General features: G+C 40.3%; 2 protein-coding genes across 32 annotated transcripts in view; one reads left to right on the top strand and one right to left on the bottom strand.

Annotated features, from left to right (window-relative positions):
* The window catches only part of MED12L (mediator complex subunit 12L), a 315,678-nt gene that overhangs the window by 46,200 nt on the left and 245,325 nt on the right, over positions 1 to 24,153 (bottom strand). For 27 of the 30 annotated variants that reach the window (XR_011427091.1, XR_002800849.2, XR_011427094.1 and 24 more), the window contains 10 exons: positions 15,997 to 16,138; positions 14,319 to 14,439; positions 13,835 to 13,936; positions 13,017 to 13,130; positions 9,658 to 9,857; positions 6,098 to 6,286; positions 5,431 to 5,505; positions 5,122 to 5,312; positions 4,136 to 4,297; positions 2,105 to 2,216 (listed from right to left, as the gene is read on the bottom strand). Coding sequence is in view for 24 of the 30 variants with exons in the window: in XM_070238316.1 (XP_070094417.1) it covers positions 2,105 to 2,216; positions 4,136 to 4,297; positions 5,122 to 5,312; positions 5,431 to 5,505; positions 6,098 to 6,286; positions 9,658 to 9,857; positions 13,017 to 13,130; positions 13,835 to 13,936; positions 14,319 to 14,439; positions 15,997 to 16,138 (1,408 nt within the window). In the remaining 6 variants the exon portion in view is untranslated. The remainder of the gene's footprint in view (positions 1 to 2,104; positions 2,217 to 4,135; positions 4,298 to 5,121; positions 5,313 to 5,430; positions 5,506 to 6,097; positions 6,287 to 9,657; positions 9,858 to 13,016; positions 13,131 to 13,834; positions 13,937 to 14,318; positions 14,440 to 15,996; positions 16,139 to 24,153) is intronic. The other 3 variants (XM_070238318.1, XM_070238330.1, XM_070238333.1) reach the window with 1 other exon arrangement.
* Positions 1 to 24,153, top strand: part of P2RY12 (purinergic receptor P2Y12) — a 50,502-nt gene that overhangs the window by 2,883 nt on the left and 23,466 nt on the right. The gene's annotated exons all lie outside the window — the stretch shown is intronic.

Raw genomic sequence — 24,153 nt, 5'->3', positions numbered from 1 at the left:
TTAATTATATATCCTGCGAATAAGTCTTAGAAAATGCTTCAGAGGACCACCAAGTTAAGCTTAACAGAAAGAAAGATTATTTTCTAAACATATTATTTCACTGGTCTCATGAGAATTGGATAGACAGAATTACATTTTACATCAGTCCTGTGTTACATTTCTAGGGACATGCTATGAGCCCTAGCAAATGTACTATTTTGATGTTTATTGAAAGGGTGCTTGCTATCTCACAGACTTATCTTCCTTGACAAGTATGCTATTTTGAAAAATATGGCATCTTGGACATCCGTCAAGTGGCGTATCAATTTATAAAGTGAGCACTTCCTCACCCATTCAGACTAGTGTTGGGGAAGGGAAGGTTTGCTCAGGAAAAGCAAACCACAGATTCTGGGCAGCATGATGATACGAGCGAAAAAAAAACCAACACACTGGGCCCAGCCTGGTGGTCAAGTGGTTAAAGTTCTGCAGGCTCCGCCTCGGCGGCCCAGGATCGCAGGTTTGGATCCCGGGCACAGACCTGTCCTGCGCCCGACCACGCTGTGAAGGTGTCCCACATACGAAAAAACAGAGGAGGATTGGGACGGACGTTAGCTCAGGGTGAATGTTCCTCAGGAAAAAAAAAACAAGAACAAAGAAAAAAACAACACACTGCCATGCTCTGAAACATGATGACTAAGGAGAATCATCTTAAAAGAAGTGAAATGAGTCACATGCAGAAGTAACCCAGCCAACAGATGACCTGTGAGCACAGTGCATGGGGAGGGGAGAGCACTTCCCAAATCTCTTGGAAAGATACGGCCCCCTCCCATGGCTGAATGAGGGGCGCGAGGCAGTTAACGAAACCCATGAGCTCTCACGGAGCTTCCATTCCAGTAGCAGAACGAATAAAAACAAGTGTACCAAATGCTATGAACCAGGGCAAGGGGACAGAGAACGAGCGTGGTCCTCACTTAGACAGTGCTCAGGGAGGGCCTCCCTAAGGAGGTGACACCTGAGTGGAGACCTGAAGCAGTGAGGGAGCGGCCAGGCTGATGCGTGGTAGGAGAGCCTTCCAGGGAAGGGGAGAAAGATGGAAAGGCGCTGCGACAGGGAGTTCAAGGAACAGCATCGTGACGGCTGCGGAAAGAGAGGAGTGAGCAGGCCGGGACCAAGAGGAAGCAAGGCAGGAGTGGGAGCCAGTGCCCAACCACGCAGGGCCTTACCAGCCCAGACTCTGGATTTTTATTGTAGGTGCAGTGACAAACACTGAAGCATTTTGGGCACTGGACAAATACGTGATTTATATTTAAAAAGGCTCACTCTGGCTGCTGTGAGAACAGACTCCCTATCCAAATGGCAGATGATGACGAGAGGGCCAACAAGTGAAGTGTCCCTGCCATGTTCCTCCAGGACCATTCGAGGGAAAGACGTGGCATCATGAGCCACAGCACCACACGAGGGCTCCCAAGGCTCTGTGGCAGGATGAAACCCCCGCAGGGCCAACCCACCCACTCTGCTCGACGCCGCGCTCTCCCGTTTCTAATTCGGTCACTGGGTTTCCTCATGGTGCACAGAACCCAAGTGCCCCAAAGAGGGACCAGGAGAGCTGTGGGTGGTGGAAAGGCAAAGTCCAAATTCTCTGTAAAGGAACCAAAATGCCTTCTGATTTGTAAACGAGCATCGTGTGCATTTGACTGGCATCAGTCTGGCTCTGGTAGTAAAATAAGTGAGTTCTGAACCTACAGAGCTCAAGCTCGGACCCTGCCTGACACGTGCAGGCCCAGTCGAGGACCTCACTGCCTCACCTACTGCAACCCAGATTGTCCAGGACCTCGCCCACGAGGCAGGGTCAGGAGAGCAGCAGACATGTCAAAGTGGACGTGCAGCATGCAAGGCATGACTTTTCTAGTCTATAGACACTTATCCAAAGCATAATCAATACTATAAAATTGATAATCTTGGGGTGACTAGAATGCCTGCCAGGAGAACAGGGCATGGATGGTGTGTCCTGCTTCTACTCAAAACATGTTGTGCCCATATTAGTTTAACCTCAGTAGGTGAAAGGAAAACAAATTAAGACCATTAGGAAAGTACTTGCCTGGCTTAATATTCTGCTATGCTTTACCTGATTAACTTGATTCTGGAGAGAGGTCAGGAGGCCTTCTCGCTGTTCATCTTGTCCCTTAAGGCAGGTAAGGACCAGTGAGAGGAATGGTTGTTGACTCAAAAGAGACATACTACAAAGGAAGTAATAACAGCAGATCGAGTTAGAAAGAATGGATTACTTCCTGTGCAGCATCAACTTCTTGCCCTCCAGTTGCTGGCGCTTCTTTATTTTACTGTTAGAAAAGGGAGGGCAGAAGTAAACAGCCAAAGACCACAGGAAAAGTTAAATTGCATCTCCACTAACAAGATTAAAAGCCACTGTCGTGTGTCTAAATAATTTAATACACCTTCCTGCCCTTGAAGGCATTCCCAAAACAGCATAAATCCGTCCTGCCTATGAGTGTGCAGGGGGCACAGGGAGAAGAGAACTTGTATTTCACGCCAAAGCCAAATTTTTAAAAACACACATCGAAGGAGTATCACTTTCTACACAGAACAAAATGAAAAATTGAGAAATTTCTCTCCCATGAAACTCTCATTTTAGGGTCCAGGAAGCTGGCCTATTCAATTGTTGAGCCTGTTTTATTCTTCAGCACATCTCTCAAGACCACACAGTTGGGCATGGTACAGCTAAGATTAGCACCTGGGTCCAAGGACTCCCAAACCAGTGCGCCTGCTAGCCCTCAGGTGCACAGCCCCACGGCCCACAGCCTCCACCTGTAAAGGGGTTTCAGGACATCTGGTAAAAATCCTACTATAAATTGGCATCTTATTAATATTTCTTCAATTATCAGAGAACAACTGATAAATGGTATTGACAAACTCATTGCTACATTGGAAAATGGAATACAATCGTTCTTAAAGTGAGATGGAGGACAAAATATTTCAGTCTGCTTCACCTTACGGCAGCAGAACTGACTGAGCCTGACTTGGGAAGCACCTTCTTCAGACTCATAATACCACCTGTTCTCCCTGTGGGAAGCGAGGCAACGTGCCTACACTCGCCCATGAGCAAAGAAACGTTGAGAATGAAAACTGAGTTATCCGGTTGGTTAATTAACACTGGCAAAGATGAGGAAACAACTATGTAACAAACAAAATATGTGTAAAGCTAGGTCTCTACTAAAATGTACGTTAGTGAGGGACACGGGGTCAGAAGTCAGACCAACTGGGTTGAAACCCCAGCCTGGAACGCCTAAGCTGTGTGTCCGTAAGAAATTTACTTAACCATTTGGGCCTCAGTTTCTTCATCTGTCACAAGGGTATGCTAAGGAGAGCACCTACCACACACGATTGTGGTGAGATTTTAAAAGCTCAGTATGTGAAATGAGTTTTATATCGGGAATGGCATTTCCTAAGAACTCAATAAATGGCAGCTGCCAAAATACTATTAATTTGGGGACAAGAAATCTACATGTTCAGAATTTTTTAAAAATGGAATCATTATTACTCTTTACTCCTGGGGTGCTAAATTCATCATGTTTTCTCATTTGAGTATAGTTTTGTTCTTTCTCAAAGTTTTCAAAAATAATTATTTGAAATCTTTTCTACGGCATAAAACAAATTAAGAAAATATTAAAGTTGGCGGCTTTCTACGTTTTACTATCTAGTCTAGAACAAGAGCCCTAAACACTAGAAATATTAGTGACTACTTCAGGGTCCAATATGATAGAATTATAAATAATTCTATGTATTTTAAACATAAATACCTAAGTAATAAAAAAATGGAAAGTCATTAAAAGTAGACTACAAGGACCAAGTGGATATCCAGATCTGATTCAGCAGGCGTGAAGTGGGGCTAGGAAGTCGGTGTTTTTACCGGTTCAGTAGCAGTGTGGGTATATGGGCAGAACTGAGAACCAGGGTACTAAATATCATAACCTGGAGCTTTTTAGGAACAGAGTCTTGCCTAAGAGAATACTTTCAATTCCATCTTAAACCAACATTTCCATGGACTCTGGGTACAGTGACCGTGTACCTATGCAGGCTACTAGATTTTCTCAGTTGTGCTTTAAACACCTACGGAAAGAGCCACACCTTTCAGCCGTACCTTTTCTGTTTCTGTCTGTCTCTTTCCTTCTTTGAAGAAGACCCCAAGTGCTGTCCCTTCTCGAGCTCCTCCCCAGCAGCTTTCAACACTCTGCCCTGCACAGAGGTCGGCAGCCTGGCAATGAGGGGGGCCACCAGCCACACGCCCCTGCGTTCAGAGGAACTAAAATCAGAAACAGGTGTTACACCCAAGGAGGCATCCTTTCTCTCTGCTCGCCCAGTCATAACAGAAAGTCCAACGCAAAACTTGTAGGCACGAGACATACCGATTACTCTAAAATTCCCTCTTATTCCGCTACTATCTTTCCTCTTGCCAAATATCAGACATTTGCACACACTTTTCCATTCATGCTTATGGACAGCAAGGAAAGGTGGAGTTCTGGGAGGATACCGTAACTAAACTTTTAAAAAATCTATAAAAGCGTTTTTCCATGATTCCGGCTCTCTGACAAGTAGCAGTCCTTTTGTCCAACAAACAATACGCTTTTCTGCCATGGTTAAGATGTGACATGTTGCGATTATGTTTCAGCATACTAATAACTGATATTTAAATTCTTACAGTTCACTAGCTATACTTTACCAAAATGCATACCAAAATGATGGAACGCAAGTCAATCTGCCTTTCACGACTATCATTTGTTCAAAACTGCCAATTAATAAAGATGGCAGAAAAAGTGTTCCCTATACAATGAAAACCACAGATCAGAGTAGCCTCGGGGCTGCTGAAGAAATTAGCCCATCCTGAGTGTCCTCTGTGGTTCCAGGGAGACTGGACCTAATTGACTTAATATCTAGAACACTGAGATACCATCGGCCCAGCAGTATCACCCGATAGCACATCATTAAACAATGACAAGTGACACTTAGAAGTAACTGTTTTCTTCACATTTCTGCAGCTTTATCGGAAAACAACTCCATTTTGCAAATAAAATGGACTGTCACCTGTGGAAAATTAATGACAGCCTAATAAAACTACAGGACAAATACCTTAGAAAAGTCTTTATCCCATTCTGCCTTGTGCTACTTGCATCCGTACTTCCGACGCCGTTCGGGTTGAAGAGGCCCATCCCCGAACTGGAGGAGTTGTTGTTCAAGTCGGCAGACTGCTGGAACACCTCTATTGTTGCCTTCGCAATATTGTCCAATAAGTTGTTCATTTCGGCCACCGAACCAGAGCCCTAGAGTCAGACAGAGGGAGACTAGCACGCAGGTTTTACCTTCTCCTCGAATATCAACGTGGTCTTTCTTGCTTTTCATAAAATTTTATCCACATCCATGCTTTCAATCTATACTCACAGGGTCCTTCAAGCACTGTTTGATCATCAACTGAAGTTCTAGCCAGGACTGCCTCAGTGTCCACTGCTCTAGATTCTGGGGAAAACGGCAAGAATTAGCACATTAGGAATCCTGAACATGTCTTAACATACAGTAATCCCTTGCAGTAGTCCCTGCCTCAAGAAAGAGTAGAATAAGCATATACAGTAAAGGGATTTATATGGATCACAAGGCTTCCACCAAGTCTATTACACATATTCACTGTAGACACAAAGAAATAAACAGCAACATTAAGATAATGTGCGTCACTCAGCCAGCACCGGAAATACCTAAGACAAGCGTTTCTTCTCTCAGAATCTATTTATGTAACCAATCTCATTCCAAAATGACTTTGACACTTTTTGAATATACAATATTTAAGACAGTCCCTCCACAAAACTTATTTTTCGTGTAAATACAGCAGTGACTTAAAATATCAACATTTATGTAATGATTGTATACAATTTTCAGGATCTATATCTACCTAGCAACAAAGTGTGGCAATTATACACGAAAGAGAATTGAGGAAATAAAAATCAGAATTAATTGAAGAACGAGCAATGAAAAAAAAAAGAGAGATCAGCTCTTGCCATAATCACAAAGTGTGTGTCAGACAACAGAAACACAACCTTTAGACTATCACACTCACCTGAAGGATGCGCTTAATGTGCTGTCTTTGCAAGTTGTCCCCCTCAGGACATTCTTTAATGCCATGAGGATAGCAGATAAGCTGTAGTAACTTCTGCGCTTGCATGTTGGAAAGCACAGGGTCCAGTATAAGCTCTTTGTCTGTGCATAATCTTTCAGGTTCTTTTAAGCAATGTTCTCCTACCCATTCCTAAAAATAATATAGCACTTAGACTGGCAGGCATAGGCTTTCTGTATGCATGTGTAATATGTACAACATTCATGGTGCACAGACAGGAATATTCCAACTAAAAAAATACTACATAAAAAAGTAGGCGGCAAAAGTTTTCGAAACAAATTTCTAGTATTTTAACTTCTTAAAAATATAAAGTAGAACCTTGGTTAAAGAAAACTAAAGAAAAAAACAGACATGCAAAAAAGTAAAGGAAAGTGAAGAAAATATTGCTATGTGTTTTCCTTTGGAAAATGGAAGCTTGCTCCAAGAACTGCTTTGTAAGGATTTTTTCTTAACTTGCTATAAAATGGTAAAGATTCTATATCATATTATGTCTTCCATCATTTTTATGGAATGCTATAATTATACTATATCCCACTGAACAGAACATAGGATAACATTTAGAAAACTGCCTTCCTTGTTGATATCATTATGAATTGTTACTATTATAAGTAAATATTTGTGCACGTCTATTCTCTGTACAATTATTTTTTCAGGATAATTTCATACATGTGCAATTGCTGGGTCAAGGACCACAGCAAAAATTTAAAGCCAATTGATGTATGTGGCTAACTGCCCTCCAAGAGTTTCTACCAATTTAAACCCCTATCACCTTTTCTCCACCATTTTTTCAAAGGAAAACTCTTACACTAAATGGGGTAAGAAGTCATCAGCAGTACCAGAGCCCTATTTGAACCCAGATCTGCTTCAGATGAAACCTGCTTCTTTTTTTTTTTTGAGGAAGATTAGCCCTGAGCTAACTACTGCCAACCTTCCGCTTTTTGCTGAGGAAGTCTGGCCCTGAGCTAACATCCATGCCCATCTTCCTCTACTTTATATGTAGGATGACTACCACAGCATGGTTTTTTGCCAAGCAGTGCCATGTCCACACCCAGGATCCGAACCGGTGAACCCTGGGCCGCCGAGAAGTGGAATGTGCGAACTTAACCACTGCACCACCTGGCTGGCCCCGAAACCTGTTTCTTAACCACTGCACCAGTGGCTCAACGCTGGGTGTCCACTAAAAACACCTGGGAAGCTTGTTAAAAATCCAAAGCCCAGCCCCACATCAGATCAATTAAATCAATCTCAGGTGGTGGGCCCCAGACATCAGTAATTTTTTTCTTGGTATCAAAGATTTTTTAGGGGCCAGCCCCCAAGGCGTAGTGGTTAAGTTCAGCATGTTCTGCTTCAGCAGCCCGGGTTCACAGGTTTAGATTCTGCGAGTGAACCTAAACCACTCGTCAGCCACGCTGTGGCAGCAACCCACAGATAAAGTAGAGGAAGGCTGGCACAGGTGTGTGCTCAGGGTTAATCTTCCTCAGCAAAAAGCTTTTTAAAATTAAAAAAAATTTAATTCCCCAGGTGATTGGAACGTGCACCCACAGTTAGGCACCAATGCACAACTCAACACCCTCTCAACACCCGTATGGCTATTTAGCTAACTTTCACCACGGATACAACACGCCTTAATAAAAACATGATCCTGTCTACAGCAAAGTGAAAAAGAGTGTGTATGCTAGACCACACTTTTTTATATGAAAGCGAAATGAAAAAGAAAAACAACATGGAAAGATAAACCAGAAAACAACGAAACTGACCACCCAGAGCAGGGAGGGACAAAGGGCAGAAAGGACAAGGGAGAGAGGACACCATGCTGAGTACACCTTTTTGCACAGCTGACTTTTGAAGCATGTATTCTAAAGACAGAGCTGGGAACAAAAAGAAATCTAAACCAAGTGCAAACAGAAACAACTTTATTTCAAGTGAATAACATATCTACACTGAAGGAGAAAGTTCAAATAACTTTTTAACACAATACTGTAAACTCTCAGGGAAAAAAGAACTACGAACAAATCTTCAACCTCCTTCAGGAGGCTTGTTTCCCCAGTAGTGGACACGCAGCAATTCTGAAGCCACCACAGGTGTCTTGTAGAATTCAGCAGATGAGTAAATGGGTTGATGTCATTGGGAACCATGGTCCTCACTGGGCAAGAGGGCGATATTAATATGGAACGGGGGATGCAAAGCACTTTGTGGGGTCGGACTGGAATTGGAGACATCAGTATCAACTCGTGTCTATGCACACACACATTTACGTGTATGGATGTATTTTTTTTTTTCCCTAGCTCTGTTGCTGAAACGGCCTAGAAGCAATGAGCACACATTGCCCACAGCAATGAGCTCACACAGGGCCCCCATCTTGGATTCTAAATACCACCCTCTACTAAACAAACAGGGTTCCTGGAGGAATGAGTAATTCCAGGTCCAAGGCAGGGAAAGTACAAGACAGGCCAGAAAGTAAGAAAATACTTCAAAAAGTAATTAAATAAAAGATGGATATAAAATATAAATAACACAAGAACCAGCACACAAAGATTCCCACTGAAAAAATCTCGGGCAATTTGAACGTGAAAATAACTAACCACAGTATGTTATGACCCATTTGGATAATAAATAAAGATGAATAAGTAAGGAAAAAGTAAATAAGGTACGCTCTCCTTAGAGTAGAATGCAAACTGATAATTGTGGAGGGAGTGGAGGAGTCTGGAAAAAAAAATCACCGTTTTGCAAGAATCATAGTAAAGACTGGTTTGGACAAGAATCAAAAGGATGCTTTATGGGAGATGGGGGTCTCATGAGGAGCAGAATATTGGCATTGTCTCAAAGTGTCTCCCCAAAGACTGCTGATTAATTGCAAGGGGAAAAATGATAATTATACAGTAGAGAAATCTTGAAACCATACAATGGAGACACTTTGATCAAAATTAACATCACCAGTGAGGTGCAAATAGACATCAGCTTCCTTCAGCTGTGATTACCTGAGAAGAACACATTATTTCTGTAGTGTCTTGGCCAGGAATACATAATCTGAAGCTAATTTACGGGAAACTTCAGACAAATGCAACATTATTGGGATAATTGACAAAATTGGAATGTGGCCTATAAGTGAGAAAAAAATCACTGTACGAATGCTAAATTTCCTGATTTGTGTACTTTAGTTTTGTTAATAAATAAGTGCTAAAGTATTAAAAAGTAAAATAGAATAATGTATGCCATCTACTCTCAAGTGGTTCAGCAAAAAAACTTAAGTACACACATTCACACACATAAAGAGAATTATGAAGCACGTGTGGCAAAACGTAAAAAATTAGTGAATCTACATAAAGGATATACTACAGTTCTTTTTTATTACTGCAACTTTTCAGCAAATTTGAAATTATTTCAAAATAAGGTTAGCAGGGAAAAAAGGACCACCTATGTACAAGTTTCCTACAATAGTGACCCTCTCTCTAAAAGAACAGTTACATATTCAAAGCTGAAGGCAAATTAAGTCTAAAGAGTACCTGTTGACAGATAGTCCTCAGTACGTATCTAGCATATTCTCTTAAATTGGCAGTTTCTATGGAAATGCTTTTCCCACAAGACTTTGAATGTTGTGAGGCAGTCCAGATGTCATCAGCATTCCCATCACGTCGTAAACCCCTCATGGTGAAGTCGTCATTCTTTAAAGAGCTGACATTGTTATTGCCAATTTTGGCATCTCCTAAATAACAAAATCACAAAAGCAAAATCACAGAAGTTCAAAATATCGCCAAATATTTGAGTAGTAAATGAGGCAAGGCTTCAGGGATCTAAAACACATGAATGCTATCATTATTGCATAGCCAGTTGTTCAGCAGTAGAGAGATAGGATCAAAAGAATTCGAGAACGCAGAGCAGTTTCATCAGACATGGGGAAAGACAAGTTCAAGACTCATTCCTTATTTTGTTTACAGAATTAAGTACGCTTTCATCAAACTTGGAAAGGCCATTGTCAATCACACTTAATAATCACACAACACTGATTTCACCAATATTTCAAGCATAAATGTATTCAAATTCATTTGACTTATAGACAAGGAAAAAATGAGTTACTCACCCTTCTAGATGTCCCTTTGCCATTTCTTCTCTTACAATGACTTATTTTCTATCCATAGGTCAAGAGAAAAGTTTTGCCTTAGCCCACCTTACTATCAACTTCTTGACAAGAGAGATTTATTTCCCTGGGAATGGAAAAGGGCAGTGCATACTAAGGAAGCCCTGGAACACAGGGCAGTCAGAATAACCCATGACTTTCACTTTCCTCTCCGTAAACATCCAAAGTAGAAAACCTCACCTGACCAATCTCTAAGGGACTCTGTAAAATGAAGTTAAGGAAGGCGTTTTCCTCATCACAAAGTTCTAGGGGGAAAAACTGAGCAGAATGGTTGAATTGCTGGAAATAAGAAATCTTCTCTAGACGTGGAAGACAAGTAACTGTCATATTTTAACATGTTGTGGTAATAAAGATGGCCAAATGACAACAGAGCCTCCAAGCTTTGGCCTGTTACCCAGAGGATCATGAGGTTTGAACAAGAAAATCTCCTGGAAACACTAAGTGAGTTTAGATGAGGCCCTCACTGCCCCGCTGTGAGCGAAACCAAGCCCAGAGCAGGGCAAAAAGCCTTTTAAAACCCACAGGTTCAAGCAAGAAAAACCTTTGACTCTGCTACAAAAATTTGAAAAACTGGAATGGCTTAGGACATATTTACTTATAAAATCGTTAAGGGGGGAGGAATAAATATACATTTTAACTCATCAATATCTTGCTAAATATTAGCATACATTTCTCATTACAATACACATACGGAAAGTACTAACTTCACCCTGAGGAGTTTACTTAATTCAACAGAGCTCTTCAGGAGCTGAAAGAAAGACCAGATTCTACGTGTATCAAAATTTAGCATGCTTTCTCCAACCTGTGGGGACATAAACAACTATTTTTATACCTTAAGTTAAACTAGTATAGAAATTAGAAACCCAATTCTATAAAACAGTCCTATCTCCCTAACTTGAAACAGATCCTGGTGGATAGGACTTGAGAGAACACGGGTTTAGGAAGTAGAGAGGTAGATAAGTTAAAACTTCTGTAAAAACAAAAAGAAAGAACACTTCTGCCAATCCCAGACGAGGAGATCCGCATTCAGTTCAGATCTTAAGATGACACAGAAGGTCTTGGAGGCTATGCCAGAACCTTCTGCCACCGTATTGACAATAGAACAAATAGAGTGTTCAGTGACTGCCTGGTCCAGTTCAACTGGCCTGATCCTGACTTCTCAGACCCCAAGGACACTCCAATACTTAGGAAACTGCAGAATTTACCAAGAACTGAGGCCAAATAAAAAGGCCAAGAAGAGGTAATCAAAGAAAAATGAACTGGTAATTATGCACGGATATTAAAATACAGCTATTTGGATATTTAAAGAGGTTGGGAAATTTTCCTTGGGATTGGACCAGTCCTCCAAATCAAGGAGACAGAATCTAAATTGCACTCATCTTGGTTTCTGCCCTTAAAATGTCTACCACTTATGCAGTCACATTCCAACATTAGTTTTATTGAAAACTTACTATTTAGTTTCTCTGATAGGCTTTGGAGATACCACAGCAAAAAAGTGAGTCCCTGACTTCACTGTCTCTACATTTATTTATTAAATAGAATTGACCAGACATCTTTCCTTTCAAGCATCATCAGAGTAGAGCAATCTTACATACTGAAACAAGCATTTAACGTTGGCTCTGTAACACTCCAAGCTCATGAGCTCTGAGAAGAGGCTGGGGCCCTTCATGTGGCTCTATCTTTCTCCTTTTACTACAAAATCCATGGGCATGTCACAGTATATACATGTATGTGTCTGTGTGTGTGTGTATATATATAGATAGTTAAGGTTTTTTTTAACGTGAACTTTTAATTATGTGTTTTATGAAAACTCTGTTATCCTTCCTTGTCACCAAGTAACACTTGTCAAGTAGTAGTATAAAGGGACAGGGCGTATTCTCAAATATGTTCCATCAGACTCATCTAAAACGACCCCATCCACTCAGTAATTTCTCTTCTCATCAAAGGGAGCTCCTTTGGAACCCAATAGATAACTTTTGCTCGGTTAAGGCTAAACGAGGGTACCCAAAGTTGGAATGAGACAGTGTGAATTCAAGAGTTCGTAATCATTCAAATCCTAAACGATCTATAGAATAAAGACGTCTTCGGGTATTGCACCATAAATGAACAGAAAAGGCAGTACTACTACTCCAGGAGAACATATACCAATAAGGATATAAAAGACATCTCGGACATTATGAATTAAATGGAAAAAAACTGTGATATCTAATATTGATTTTTATCAGTAATATCAATATCATTGCAATTATCACCTGATTCGTGAAAAAACTAAGATGGAAGTATATAAACTCATTCAGGGTCACCACGGAAGCAGAAACACTAAGATTAAGACTCGGGTCTGCTGGTGTTCCACTCCTGGAATATAACAGGAGATTCAGACCTTTCGTCAGACCACCAAGTCATCCGTGTCCATCACGAAGTGTGAGTTGTGCCAATCAGTGAAGGCAAAACAACCCTGTGGGTTTAAGGATCTCTGCTACAAGAGAATGAGACATCCTGAAGTTAAAATGCCACAAAAAAGGATTATATTTAAATTACCCCAGAATTGTAGGTAAGGGACAGACTCCTCAGAGTCTAACTGAACTTGGACTTGGAGAAAGCCAACTAATTTTTCCAGGAAAACAAAAAACATGTTTCTAATAATATTAACTAGAATTAAACCTGAACACAAATCATTTTGCCTCCGTTTCCGGTGATTAACGAAGCTTAGTGCCAGGATAGCCTTACCAAGCATCATAATTGCTTTTAAGACAGCAAACACAGCTCCCACTTCGATACTGTTGTGAGCAGCAGCCAAGAGGTGTCTATCACAAGATGATCTTATTCCGGGGAAAGGTTTCCCTATGAGAACAACAAACCTTTACTAGTCTCATCACCATCATTAACAGTCTTTTATAACCATTTACAGTCAGCAGGGCCTTTCATTGCTAGACTGTGGGCGCCTAATTGCCATTAGCTAGCTTTAATTGATGCTTCGCGGATTCATAAGAACACTGCCAGTATTCCTTACTTAACCTTTTGTTTTTAATTATTAAACAATGTCTTTGCTCTTTAGAGAGATGTATCAAAAGAATTAGTAGGACTTTCATCCACTTATGCTGATTGTTACCCACACACACAATGATATGAAAATGATCTTTAGGAACAGACTTCATTAACATCCCCAGAATTCTTATCTTTGTTCTTTTACCTTACTGAAAGAATAAATGAATCACCATTGCCCTAAGCTGCTATGGCGTGGTTCATAACCGACATACATGGTATGTTACAGGATCATGCTGCCCACCAGCATGGCTTGGCCTAAGAGCAAAAGTATTTTTATTGTTTACTAACTCTTGATTTGAGTTTCTCAATACATCCTGATATTACATAAATGAAAGTTGCTGACAGCCTTCTCAATGGCATTATTGCACATCTTCATCAGCCCTGAAGCAAGCCCACCAAAATCAGGAAGGAAATTACAGAATGGACAGCCTCCTTGGTCATTTTAGAACCTACGGCTCCAAATAAAAACGGAATCAGAGATTTTTCAGCTGTCTGCTCACCGGTAGCTTGAGGTAATAAGCAGGCCTGGGGAGCTCGGAAGAGATGAAGCAGGAGTCGGCATGTCATTCTTGCCCCAGGCTCGGCATCCGCATCTCCACAAGCTGGGAAAGCGGGATTTGAACAGCCAGTTACCTAACACATTCAGGAACATGTCTTCCGGTGTTCTATTAAACTAAATTTCCTGGAATAATTTAAATAAATTCCCCTTAAGGTAAAAGTAAGATGCTGGCTATGCTTTTCTGAGAAACCTGACGCTTCCTCAAAAACAGAACCAAAACAGTAGTTTCTACCTTTTCCACAGGGATCCATCACTACTTCGTATGCACCAACATTCACAATTCTAGCATCCTCACCTTGATGCCACACCACCACCCAATGCATGCACCCTTAAGCTCTTCCTTCGCTGTGTTTTCACAGTTAGAAACCATCCCCTCTCCCCCAGCCAACAAGCACACACCAAACGCCTCCTGGACGCTGCCATACCTGCTGCTAGGAGAGAGGGCAGGGCAACGTGCTGCACGACGTCCTCCAGCGAGAAACACTGTCGTGCTATCAGGATAGCAATGAAAGTAGCTAATGAATCATGGAAGGAAAGGTCACTCACCTTCAAGAAAAACATTGACACGTTTTAATACCTAACATCCTTTAACTAATATCCAAGATTAATTTCTAAGAGAATGTAGGCAATATCAATAAGATCTCGAATCCCAAAATGAGCCATAGAGCGAAGTGATAACTTACTGTGACCACCGTCCCCTAGGCCCTAGTTGTACTGTGTAAGACAAAGAAGGAGGTTTGCCCACGTCCCAATGCCTTAAAAAGATACGAGCTTTATCTCGAGTACATGTAATCGAAAAACAAAGCAACAAAAAAGCAAAACTGAGAAATCCCTAAAAGATGTGGCATAAATAAAACTTTTTAGCAGAATGCAGCACCATCTGTCATTTAAGGGTAACCATTAGGAAGCAAGGGAAAACGAGGAGGTTCCCCTGATTGAGAAGCAAGCCTGGATGATATTTGGGAGCTCTTGTCAGGGATAGCAAAGAATGAGTCTTTAATATACTTAAAGTACTTTTAAAAACAATTCTGAAAATTTCCAATTGACTCCTAAATTTAAAAAGAGAGAGAGAGAGAAAAGAGGAGGAAAATTAATGCATTCAGAGTGAGATCTCTACCTTTACAGATCTCACAAGAGGGCAGAAAATAGCAGCCTTCACGTTAAGCTGAACCATGTGCCAGTGACTATGGTGAGCGATTTACAAAGATCACCTCATTTAACAGCACAACACCATGAGGCTCATACAAAGCGGAGCTAAAGTGTAACAAAAGCAAGCAAGAGGTTAAGGAACAACGTTGAAGATAAAAATTTGGGTCTTTTCTACATGGAAAAGTAGGCCACAGATACAAGTTTTCTACCTAAAATCCTAGGTGCTCATAGAACAGAGTAGGACTTCACCCACCCTCGAGATACCAGAACTTGGAAGTAAACTTTCAGTGGGGAGGTAGTTTTTAAAATGTATAAAGTTCTTCCATACGTAAGTTATATTAACAAACAACATGGACGGCTCCAAGACGTGACAGGCAGAAATAGATAAACAAAGACTCAAGACGGATTTTTAGAAAATTCACACATCATGGACCCAATATGATACTCGAGGAAATCTGTGATACATGACAAGCGTCTCCTCATCACCTTCCAGACAGTCACTAGGAAAGACGGGACACCCAAGTGCATCTGAGCCTGGACATCCTTACACAACACAAGGGAGTCTGTATTCTTACAGTGCACTTTGATCTTAAGGAAACAAAGTGATTCTCTTCAGAACGTAAATGCTTTAGTTAAATTATGTCCTGTGCCGTGAGGTACCCAAGGCACTTGGTAAAAACTAGGAACCAACAACCCTGAAGAGACAATACATAAGAAATCTCAGCTAACCAAGAAGGAGACTCTTGGCATCTCTGCTGTAGACTAAGCTATCTATTTTATTTAAGTTTTTTATTTATTTAATCCTTGGCAATCACACTCTAGTCTATTACATTTGGAGAGAGAAAGAAAAAATATCCTACAACATTTCAGTAAAGGGTCTAGTCAATTAAAGAAAAATTACTAACTAAATAATTAATTGCACAGGTGAGTTTTTAAATGAAAAAGAAAACTTACATCTACAGTGCAAAGTACATCATTAAACCCCCACACGTGATTTGAAGAACAACAGAGGGCCTTGAGGACTCCCAGCCACTCTGAACTGAGGACGGTGCAGCAAGCTGTCAGCTCAGAGGAGAAGTTGGCTATGTCATTAATCCTAGAAAGAAGAAAAAGAGCATAGTAGAAAGCAGCAAAAGGGAAGCACGCACGTGCACTATACTTAAGGAACACATATTTCCCTACCATCGAGCAAGTGATTCATTTCTTATATTCAAGGACATAACAAATACCCAACTTGTCAAATAACCTAGCGGATCTGGAACAAAAGATAAAAGTACATGGCTTCAAATGTTTTCTACTATTTAATCCTGTTGAGCCACACAAACTAATCAGTACAGATGTTAATTACCATATTTTTAAGTCTGTGAACAAATGTGACCTATAAATTTACATTTTCTAAAAATTCAATTAGTTTATTGAGGTAACACAGTTTATACCATTATATACATTTCAGGTGCGCATCACTACATTTCTGTATAGACTACATCATGCTTACCACCCAACATCCCGGTGCCATCTGTCACTGCACCCATGTGCCCTTTTATCCCTTTCGCCCTCCCCCTACCCCTCTCCCTCTGGTACCACCACTCTCTTCTCTATATCTATGGGGTTTTTTGTTGGTGGTGGTGGTGCTGCTGTTTTTAATCTTCCAACATATGAGTGTAATCACACAGTATTTGGCTTTATCCATCTGACTTATTTCTTTTAGCATAATACACTCAAGGTCCATCCACATTGTCACAAATGGCAAGATTTCATCTTTTTATGGCTGAGTAGTATTCCATTGTGTGTATATACCACATCTTTATCTATTTATCCATTGACGGGCACCTAGGTTGTTTCCAAGTCTTAACTATGGAGAATAATGCTGCAATGAATACAGGAGTGCAAATATCTTTTCAAATTAGTGTTTTTGTTTTCTTTGAATCAATGCCCAGAAGTGGAATAGCTGGACCAAATGGTAGGTCTGTTTTTAATTTTTTGGAGCATCTGCATACTGTTTTCCATAGTGGCTGCAGCAGTTTACAGCCCCACCAGCAGTGTATGAGGGTTTCCTTTTCTCCACATTCTCTCCAACATTTATTTCTTGACTTCTTAATAATAGCCTTTCTAACACACGAGGTGATATCTCACCATGGTTTTGATTTGCATTTCCTTAATAATTAGTGATGCTGAACATCTTTTTATGTACCTCTTGGCCACCTGTATATCTTCTTTGGAAAAATATTTATTCAGAGCCTTTGCCCATTTTTTAATTGGATGGATAGTTTTGTTGTTGCTGAGATGTATGAGTTCTTTATATAATTTAGATATTAACCCCTTATCAGATATATGATTTGCAAATATCTTCTCCCAATGGTTAGGTTGTCTTTTCATTTTGATGGCGGTTTTCTTTGCCGTGAGAAAGGTTTCTAGTTTGATGTAGTCCCATTTGTTTATTTATTCTTTTGTTTTCCTTGCCCTTTCCTTGCCTGAGGAGACATGATATTCAAAAGATGTCAAAGAGTGTACTGCCTATGTTCTCGTCTAGGAATTTTATGGTTTCAGGACTCACATTCAAGTCTTTAATATATTTTGAGTTAATTTTTGTGTATGGTATAAGATAATTGTTTTCATTTTTTTGTGTGGCTGTCCAGTTTTCCCAACACCGTTTATTGAAGAGACTTTCCTCTCCCCATTGTATGTTCTTGGCTTCTTTGTCAAAAATTAGCCATCCATAACTGCATGGGTTTATTTCTGGGCTCTCGATTCTGTTCCACTGATCTGTGTGTCTGTTTTTTTTGCCAGTACCATGTTGTTTTGGTTTACTATAGCTTTGTAGTATATGTTGAATTCAGGGAATGTGATACCTCCAATTTTGTTCTTTATCTTAAGATTGCTTTGGCTATTCAGAGTCTTTCGTTGTCCACATACATTTTAGTATTTTTTGTTCTATTTTTGTGAAAAATGTCATTGGGACTTTGATAGAGATTACACTGAATCTGGAGAATGCTTTAGGAAGTACGGACATGTTAACTATGTTAATCTTCCAACCCATAAACATGGAATATCTTTCCATTTCTTTGTGTTTCCTTCAACTTCTTTCAACAATGTTTTATAGTTTTCAGTGTACAACTCTTTCTCCTCCTTGCTTAAATTTATTCCTAGGTATTTTATTCTTTTTGTTGTGATTACAGATGGGATTGCATTCTTGATTTCTCTTTCTGCTAGTTCATTGCTAGTGTATAGAAATGCAACTGGTTTTTGTATGTTGACTTTCTACCCTGGAACTTTACTGTATTTGTATATTACTTCTAATAGTTTTTTGGTGCATTCTTTAGGGTTTTCTATATATGAAGTCACATCATCTGCAAATAGTAATCATTTTACCTCTTCCTTTCCAATTTGGATACCTTTTATTTCTTTCTTGCCTAATTGCTCTGGCTAGGATTTCCAATTCTACGTTAAATAACAGTGGTGAAAGTGGGCATCCTTGTCTTGTTTCTGTTTTTCACCACTGAGTATGATGTTAGCTGTGGGTTTGTCATTTATGGCCTTTACTATGTTGAGGTGCTTTCCTTCTATACCAATTTTGTTGAGAGTTTTTATCACAAATGGATGCTGAATCTTGTCGCATGCTTTCTCTGCGTCTACTGAGATGATTACGTGATTTTCATTCTTCATTTTCTTAATGTGGTATATCACATTGATTGATTTGTAGATAATAAACCATCCTTGCATTTCTGCAACAAATCCCACTTGATCATCATGCATGATTCTTTTGATGTACTGTTGTATTCAATTTGCCAATATTTTGTCGAAGACTTTTGCATCTACATTCATCAGTGATACTGGCCTGTAATTTTCTTTTTTTGTGTTGTCCTCATCTGGTTTTAGTATCAGGATAATGTTGACCTCATAGAATGAATTAGGAAGCAACCTCTCCTCTTCAATTTTTTGGAAGAATTTGAGAAGGATAGGTATTAAGTCTTATTTGAATGTTTGGTAGAATTCACTGGGGAAGCTGTCTGGTCATGGAATTTTGCTTTTAAAAGGTTTTTGATTACTGTTTCAATCTCCTTACTATTGATCAGACTATTCAGATTCTCTATTTCTTCTTCATTCAGTTTTGGAGGGTTGTAAGATTCTAAGAATTTACCCATTTCTTCTAGACTATCCAATTTGTTGCCATATAGCTTTTTGTATTTTTCTCTTTTAATCCTTTGTATTTCTGTGGTGTCTGTTGTTAATTTCTCCTCTTTCATTTCTGATTTTATTTATTTGAGCCTTCTCTTTTTCTTGGTGAGTCTAGCTAGAGGTTTGTCAATTTTGTTTTTCACAGAACCAGCTCTTAGTTTCAATCTTTTCCATTGTCTTTTTAGTCTCTATTTCATTTATTTCCACTCTGATTTTTATTATTTCCTTCCTTCTACTAATTTTGTGCTTCATTTGTTCTTTTTCTAGTTTTTCTAGGTGTAATATTAGATCGTTTGATATTTTTCTTGTTTCTTCAGGTAGGCCTGTATTACTATAAACTTCCTAGTACTGCTTTTGCTGTGTCCCATAGATTTTGTTGTCATATTTTCATTTTCAATTGTGACCAGATATTTTTTTATTTCTCCTCTGATTTCTTCGTTGACCCAATAGTTGTTCAGTAGCATTTTGTTTAATCTCCACATTTCTGTGACTTTTCTAGATTTCTTCTTGTAACTGATTTCTAGTTTAACATTGTAGTCAGAAAAAAATGCTTGATATTATTTCAATATTCTTAAATTTACTGAGACTCGTTTTGTAGCCTAATATGCGATCTATCCTGGAAAATGAATGTTCCATGTGCATTCAAAAAGAATGTATATTCTGCAGTTTTTGAATGGAATGTTCTGTATATATCTACTAAATCCATCTGGTCTAATGAGTCATTTAAGGTATTGATCTTGTCTGAATGATCTATCCATTGATGTAAGTGGAGTGTCGAAGTCCCCTATTACGGCATTACGGTCAACTTTTCCTTTCACATCTGTTAATATTTGCTTTATGTATTTAGGTGCTCCTATGTAGGATGCATAGATATTTACAAGTGTTATGTCATCTTGTTGGGTTGTCCCCTTTATCATTATGTAGTGCCCTCCTTTGTCTCATGTTACAGTTCTTGTTTTAAGGTCAATTTTGTCTGATATAAGTATTGCTAGCCCAGATTTCTCTTTGTTTCCATTTGCATGGAGTATCTTTTTCCATCCCGTCACTTTCAGTTTGTGAGTATCTTTAGGACTGAAGTGTATCTCTTATATGCAGCACATATATGAATCTTGTTTTTCATCCATTCAGCCACCCTATGTCATTTGATTAGAGCATTTAGTCCATTTACATTTAAAGTAACTATTGATAAGTATGTACTTGTTGCCATTTTGTTACTTTTTTCTGGACGTTTTTGTAGTTCTTCTCTCTTCCTTTTTTCTTCTCTTGTTCTCTTCCCTTGTGATTTGTTGGCTTTCTTTAGTGTTCTGTTTGGGTGCCTTTCTTTCTATTTTTTGGGAATTTATTACAGGTTTCTGCTTTGTGTTTACCATGAGGTTTATATGTAATAACCTATGTATATAGCAATCTATACTAAGTTGATTGTCTCTTAAGTTCAACTTCTTAGTAAAAGCCCTACACTTTTACTCCCTCCCCCCATGTTTTATGTTTTTGACATCATATTTTTACCTGCTTTATTTTTGTGGATCTCTTAACATAGATATAGATGATTTTAGTACTTTTGTCTTTTGACCTTCATGCTAGATTTATAGGTGGTTGATCCACTACCTTTACTGTATATTTGCCTTTACCCATAATATTCTTTCTTTGATAATTTTCTTATTCCACTTTGTGGCCTTTTCTTTTCCACTTAAATAAATCCCTTTAACACTTCTTGTAAGACCACTTCACTGGTGAAGAACTCCTTTAGTTTTTGCTTGTTTGGAAAACTCTCTCTCTCTCTTTCCATTCTGAATGGTAACCCTGCTGGGTAGAGTATTCACGGTTGTAGGTTTTTCCATTCAGCGGTTTGAGTTTATCATGCTACTCCCTTCTAGCCTGTAAGGCTTCTGCTGAGAAGCCAGCTCATAGCCTTATGGGGTTTCCTTTGTATGTAACTTGTTTTTCTCTTGCAGCCTTTAGAATTTTCTCTTTCATTCTTGATATTTTAATTATAATGTGTCTTGGTGTGGGCCTCTTTGGGTTCACCTTGTTTGGTAATCTGCATGCTTCCCATACCTAGATGTCTGTTTCTTTCCCCAGGTTAGGGAATTGTTCAGCTATTGTTTCTTAAAATAAGTTCTCCGCCCCTTTGTCTTTCTCTTCTTTTTCTGGGACACCTATAATGTGGATGTTAGTATGTTTGATGTCCCAGGGTCCATTAGACTGTCCTCATTCTTTTTAATTCTTTTTTCTTTTCAGCTTGGATGATTTCCTCTAGTCTTTCATCCAGTTGCTGATCTATTCTTCTTGTCATCTACTCTGCTGTTGATGGCCTCTAGTGAATTTTTCATCTCCATTACTATATTCTTCAGCTGTGATTGGTTCTCTTTTACACTTTCTAATTCTTTGCTTAAGTTTTCACTCTGCTAATCTATTTTTCTCCCTATTTCAGTGAGCATCCTTATGACTATTAGTTTGTACTCTTTATCAGGGAGATTGTTTATCTCTGTTTCATTTAGTTCTTTTTCTGAGGATTTATTTGGGACATATTTCTTCATCTCCTCATTTTGCCTACTTCCCTGTGCTCATTTCTATGTATCAGGTAGATCAACTATGTCTCCCAGCCTTGGAAATGTGGGCTTATGTAGAAGAGATGTCTTATGGGACCCCGGAGTATGTTCCCTTTTCATCACCCATGACAAATGTTCCAGGGATGTCCTCTGTGTGGGCTGTGTGTGCCCTTTTGTTGTGGTGGGGTTATTATGGCTGTGGATGCACAGGTAGGCTGGGCTGGCACCCAGGCTGGCTGGTTGTGAGGCCCAGCCACATGCAGCTCCTACAAGCACATTATTGGGTGGGGCAAGCCTGTTGCACGGATGTCTATGATGTCTGATAGTACACAACTACTGTAGTTTTGCTGGTAAGTTGTTTTTTTTTCACGGTGGGCATGAAGTCCAGCTTCTTTATTTTTGATAACTTCCATTTTATCAACAAAGTAGGAAGTAAGGCTATCAAGAAGATTAGAAAGGTTTCAGGCTGAGGACGTGAGAAAAGTGGAGAAGATAATAAAGCAGCAGTTCTTTAAAAATAAGTCAAACTTTTCAACAATTCACAATATATTTCCTCCCAGTTAGTGGGAATCAATGATGTTCTCCAATTACACTGGATTTATGAACAAGTTAGGCATACAAGAGATTTTATTCCCTCTTCTTTGTTTTGGCCTTCACTTCCTGATGCTCTCCTTCTCCTGACCCAAGTTCCACTATGATCTTTGACTTCCCAGGGAGAAGTGTTCATTTTAACTTGCAGGCAAATAATATTACACTCTGAAGGCTCCTCAAGCTAAATGACCATGCTAGGCCCAGAGGCACACAACCGCTGCAGGCCCCTGGTGTGGCTGGCTACACGGCCTGCAGCATTCAGCTGCCTCAAATGCATTGGTGGGTGGGGCAGGCTTCCGGTGAAGTCAGCTGCACAGCACAGCTGTTGCTCACTCACTTTTCGGCAGGGACAGGCCTCTGGCAAGAACTGGCCAGGCAGCCCTGTGGTGCACAGCTGCCTCAGGAGCGCTGATGGGCAGGTCCAGCCCTAGGAGCAGCAGTGTGCAACCATTTCAGGTGTTGGAGGTGGGGCCGATCCCCTGTGTGCGAGGCCCAGGGGCTCAAGTCAGCTATGGGCTTGCTCGGGGTGGGGCCAGCGGGCTGCCTGCCGCCTTGCCTCACTCAACTACCCCCGGTGCTCCAGTGGGCAGGGCAGATCCCGCACTAACAGGCTGGAGAAAGGATTCCAATGGCGGCTTCCAGCATCTGTGTCATAGGACCAAGCTAGGTCACAATAACGGCTGTCACCAGTGTCTCAGTCCCTGAGAAGATGGGCACAGCCAGCTACAAGATGCGCTCTGAGCTCAGTAAATGAGTCTTTTTTACCAATGGACCGTGCACTTTTCTACTGGTGTTTTTATGCTGGCTTCCGGGTTGAGTGAATCTGTGTGTGGGCCCTTTAAGAGCAGGTTTTGCTGTCCCTGAAGTTCTAGCTTTCCTGGGTGTATTCCCCATTGGCTTTCAAAGCCAGGTATTATGGGATCTTGTCTCTCTTGTCCTGGGTTGCCCAACGTGGAGCTCGAATCCCCATTCCTCTGGGAAAACCTCGGCACCTTTGAGATGGCTCCCTCCTGTGAAGCGCCACAACTGGGGTGTGTTTTTTTCCCTCTGTGGGGCTGTTTCTCTGCCTCTTCCACCCCAGTCTGTGTTGTCCCTTGTCGTGGACATTCTTTTTTATCCACTGTCCAAGTCTCCCTTGGATGAAATTATTCCACAGGGAGTTGTAGGTCTGTTGTGTCCTTGGGAGGAGGCGAGTTCAGGATCCTCCTTCGCTGCCATCTAACAAACTCCCCGAGACGTGTACTTCGAGTCAAACATTGTCACCCACGCATCCAGTCCCAAGTTATCACTGAGCAGAAACCTCCACTCACTTTTGTGTGTTTTACCTGCAGGAGCACAGCCAGGTTCTCACCACAAATATTGGAGAAAAGCCACACTGTGCTTCTGGCAGGGGGAGGGGCAAAGGAGCCATTTCGAAATGCCCCAGGACACTCTAAATTTACATTTTTTAAGGGCATCAAGAAAACTAAAGAAACTCTGTAATTTAGATAGGCCTAAATATGATGTTTTCAAAACATAGGTATTTGTTATTTGTATTTGTACTATATATGTTTTTTATAAACAGATAGATAACTTACAGATTTATCTAAAGCATCTCCTGCCAGAACAATAAGCCAGAAAAAGCACTGTTTCTCAGGTTTTGGAAATCACAGTATAGAGCAGCGGTAAAGTCAAAAATAAAAGAACACGAAAAAAAAAAAGCAAACGACATCCAAATATCAGCCTAGGCAATTACTAAAGACGCTCATGTCACAGGAGCCCCAAGGCCACAACTGCGTGGTTAAGCATGAATTCC

This window comes from Equus caballus, chromosome 16, assembly GCF_041296265.1.
Source record: "Equus caballus isolate H_3958 breed thoroughbred chromosome 16, TB-T2T, whole genome shotgun sequence".
Classification (NCBI taxonomy): Eukaryota; Metazoa; Chordata; class Mammalia; order Perissodactyla; family Equidae; genus Equus; species Equus caballus.
This window is presented reverse-complemented; position numbering and strand designations above follow the sequence as displayed.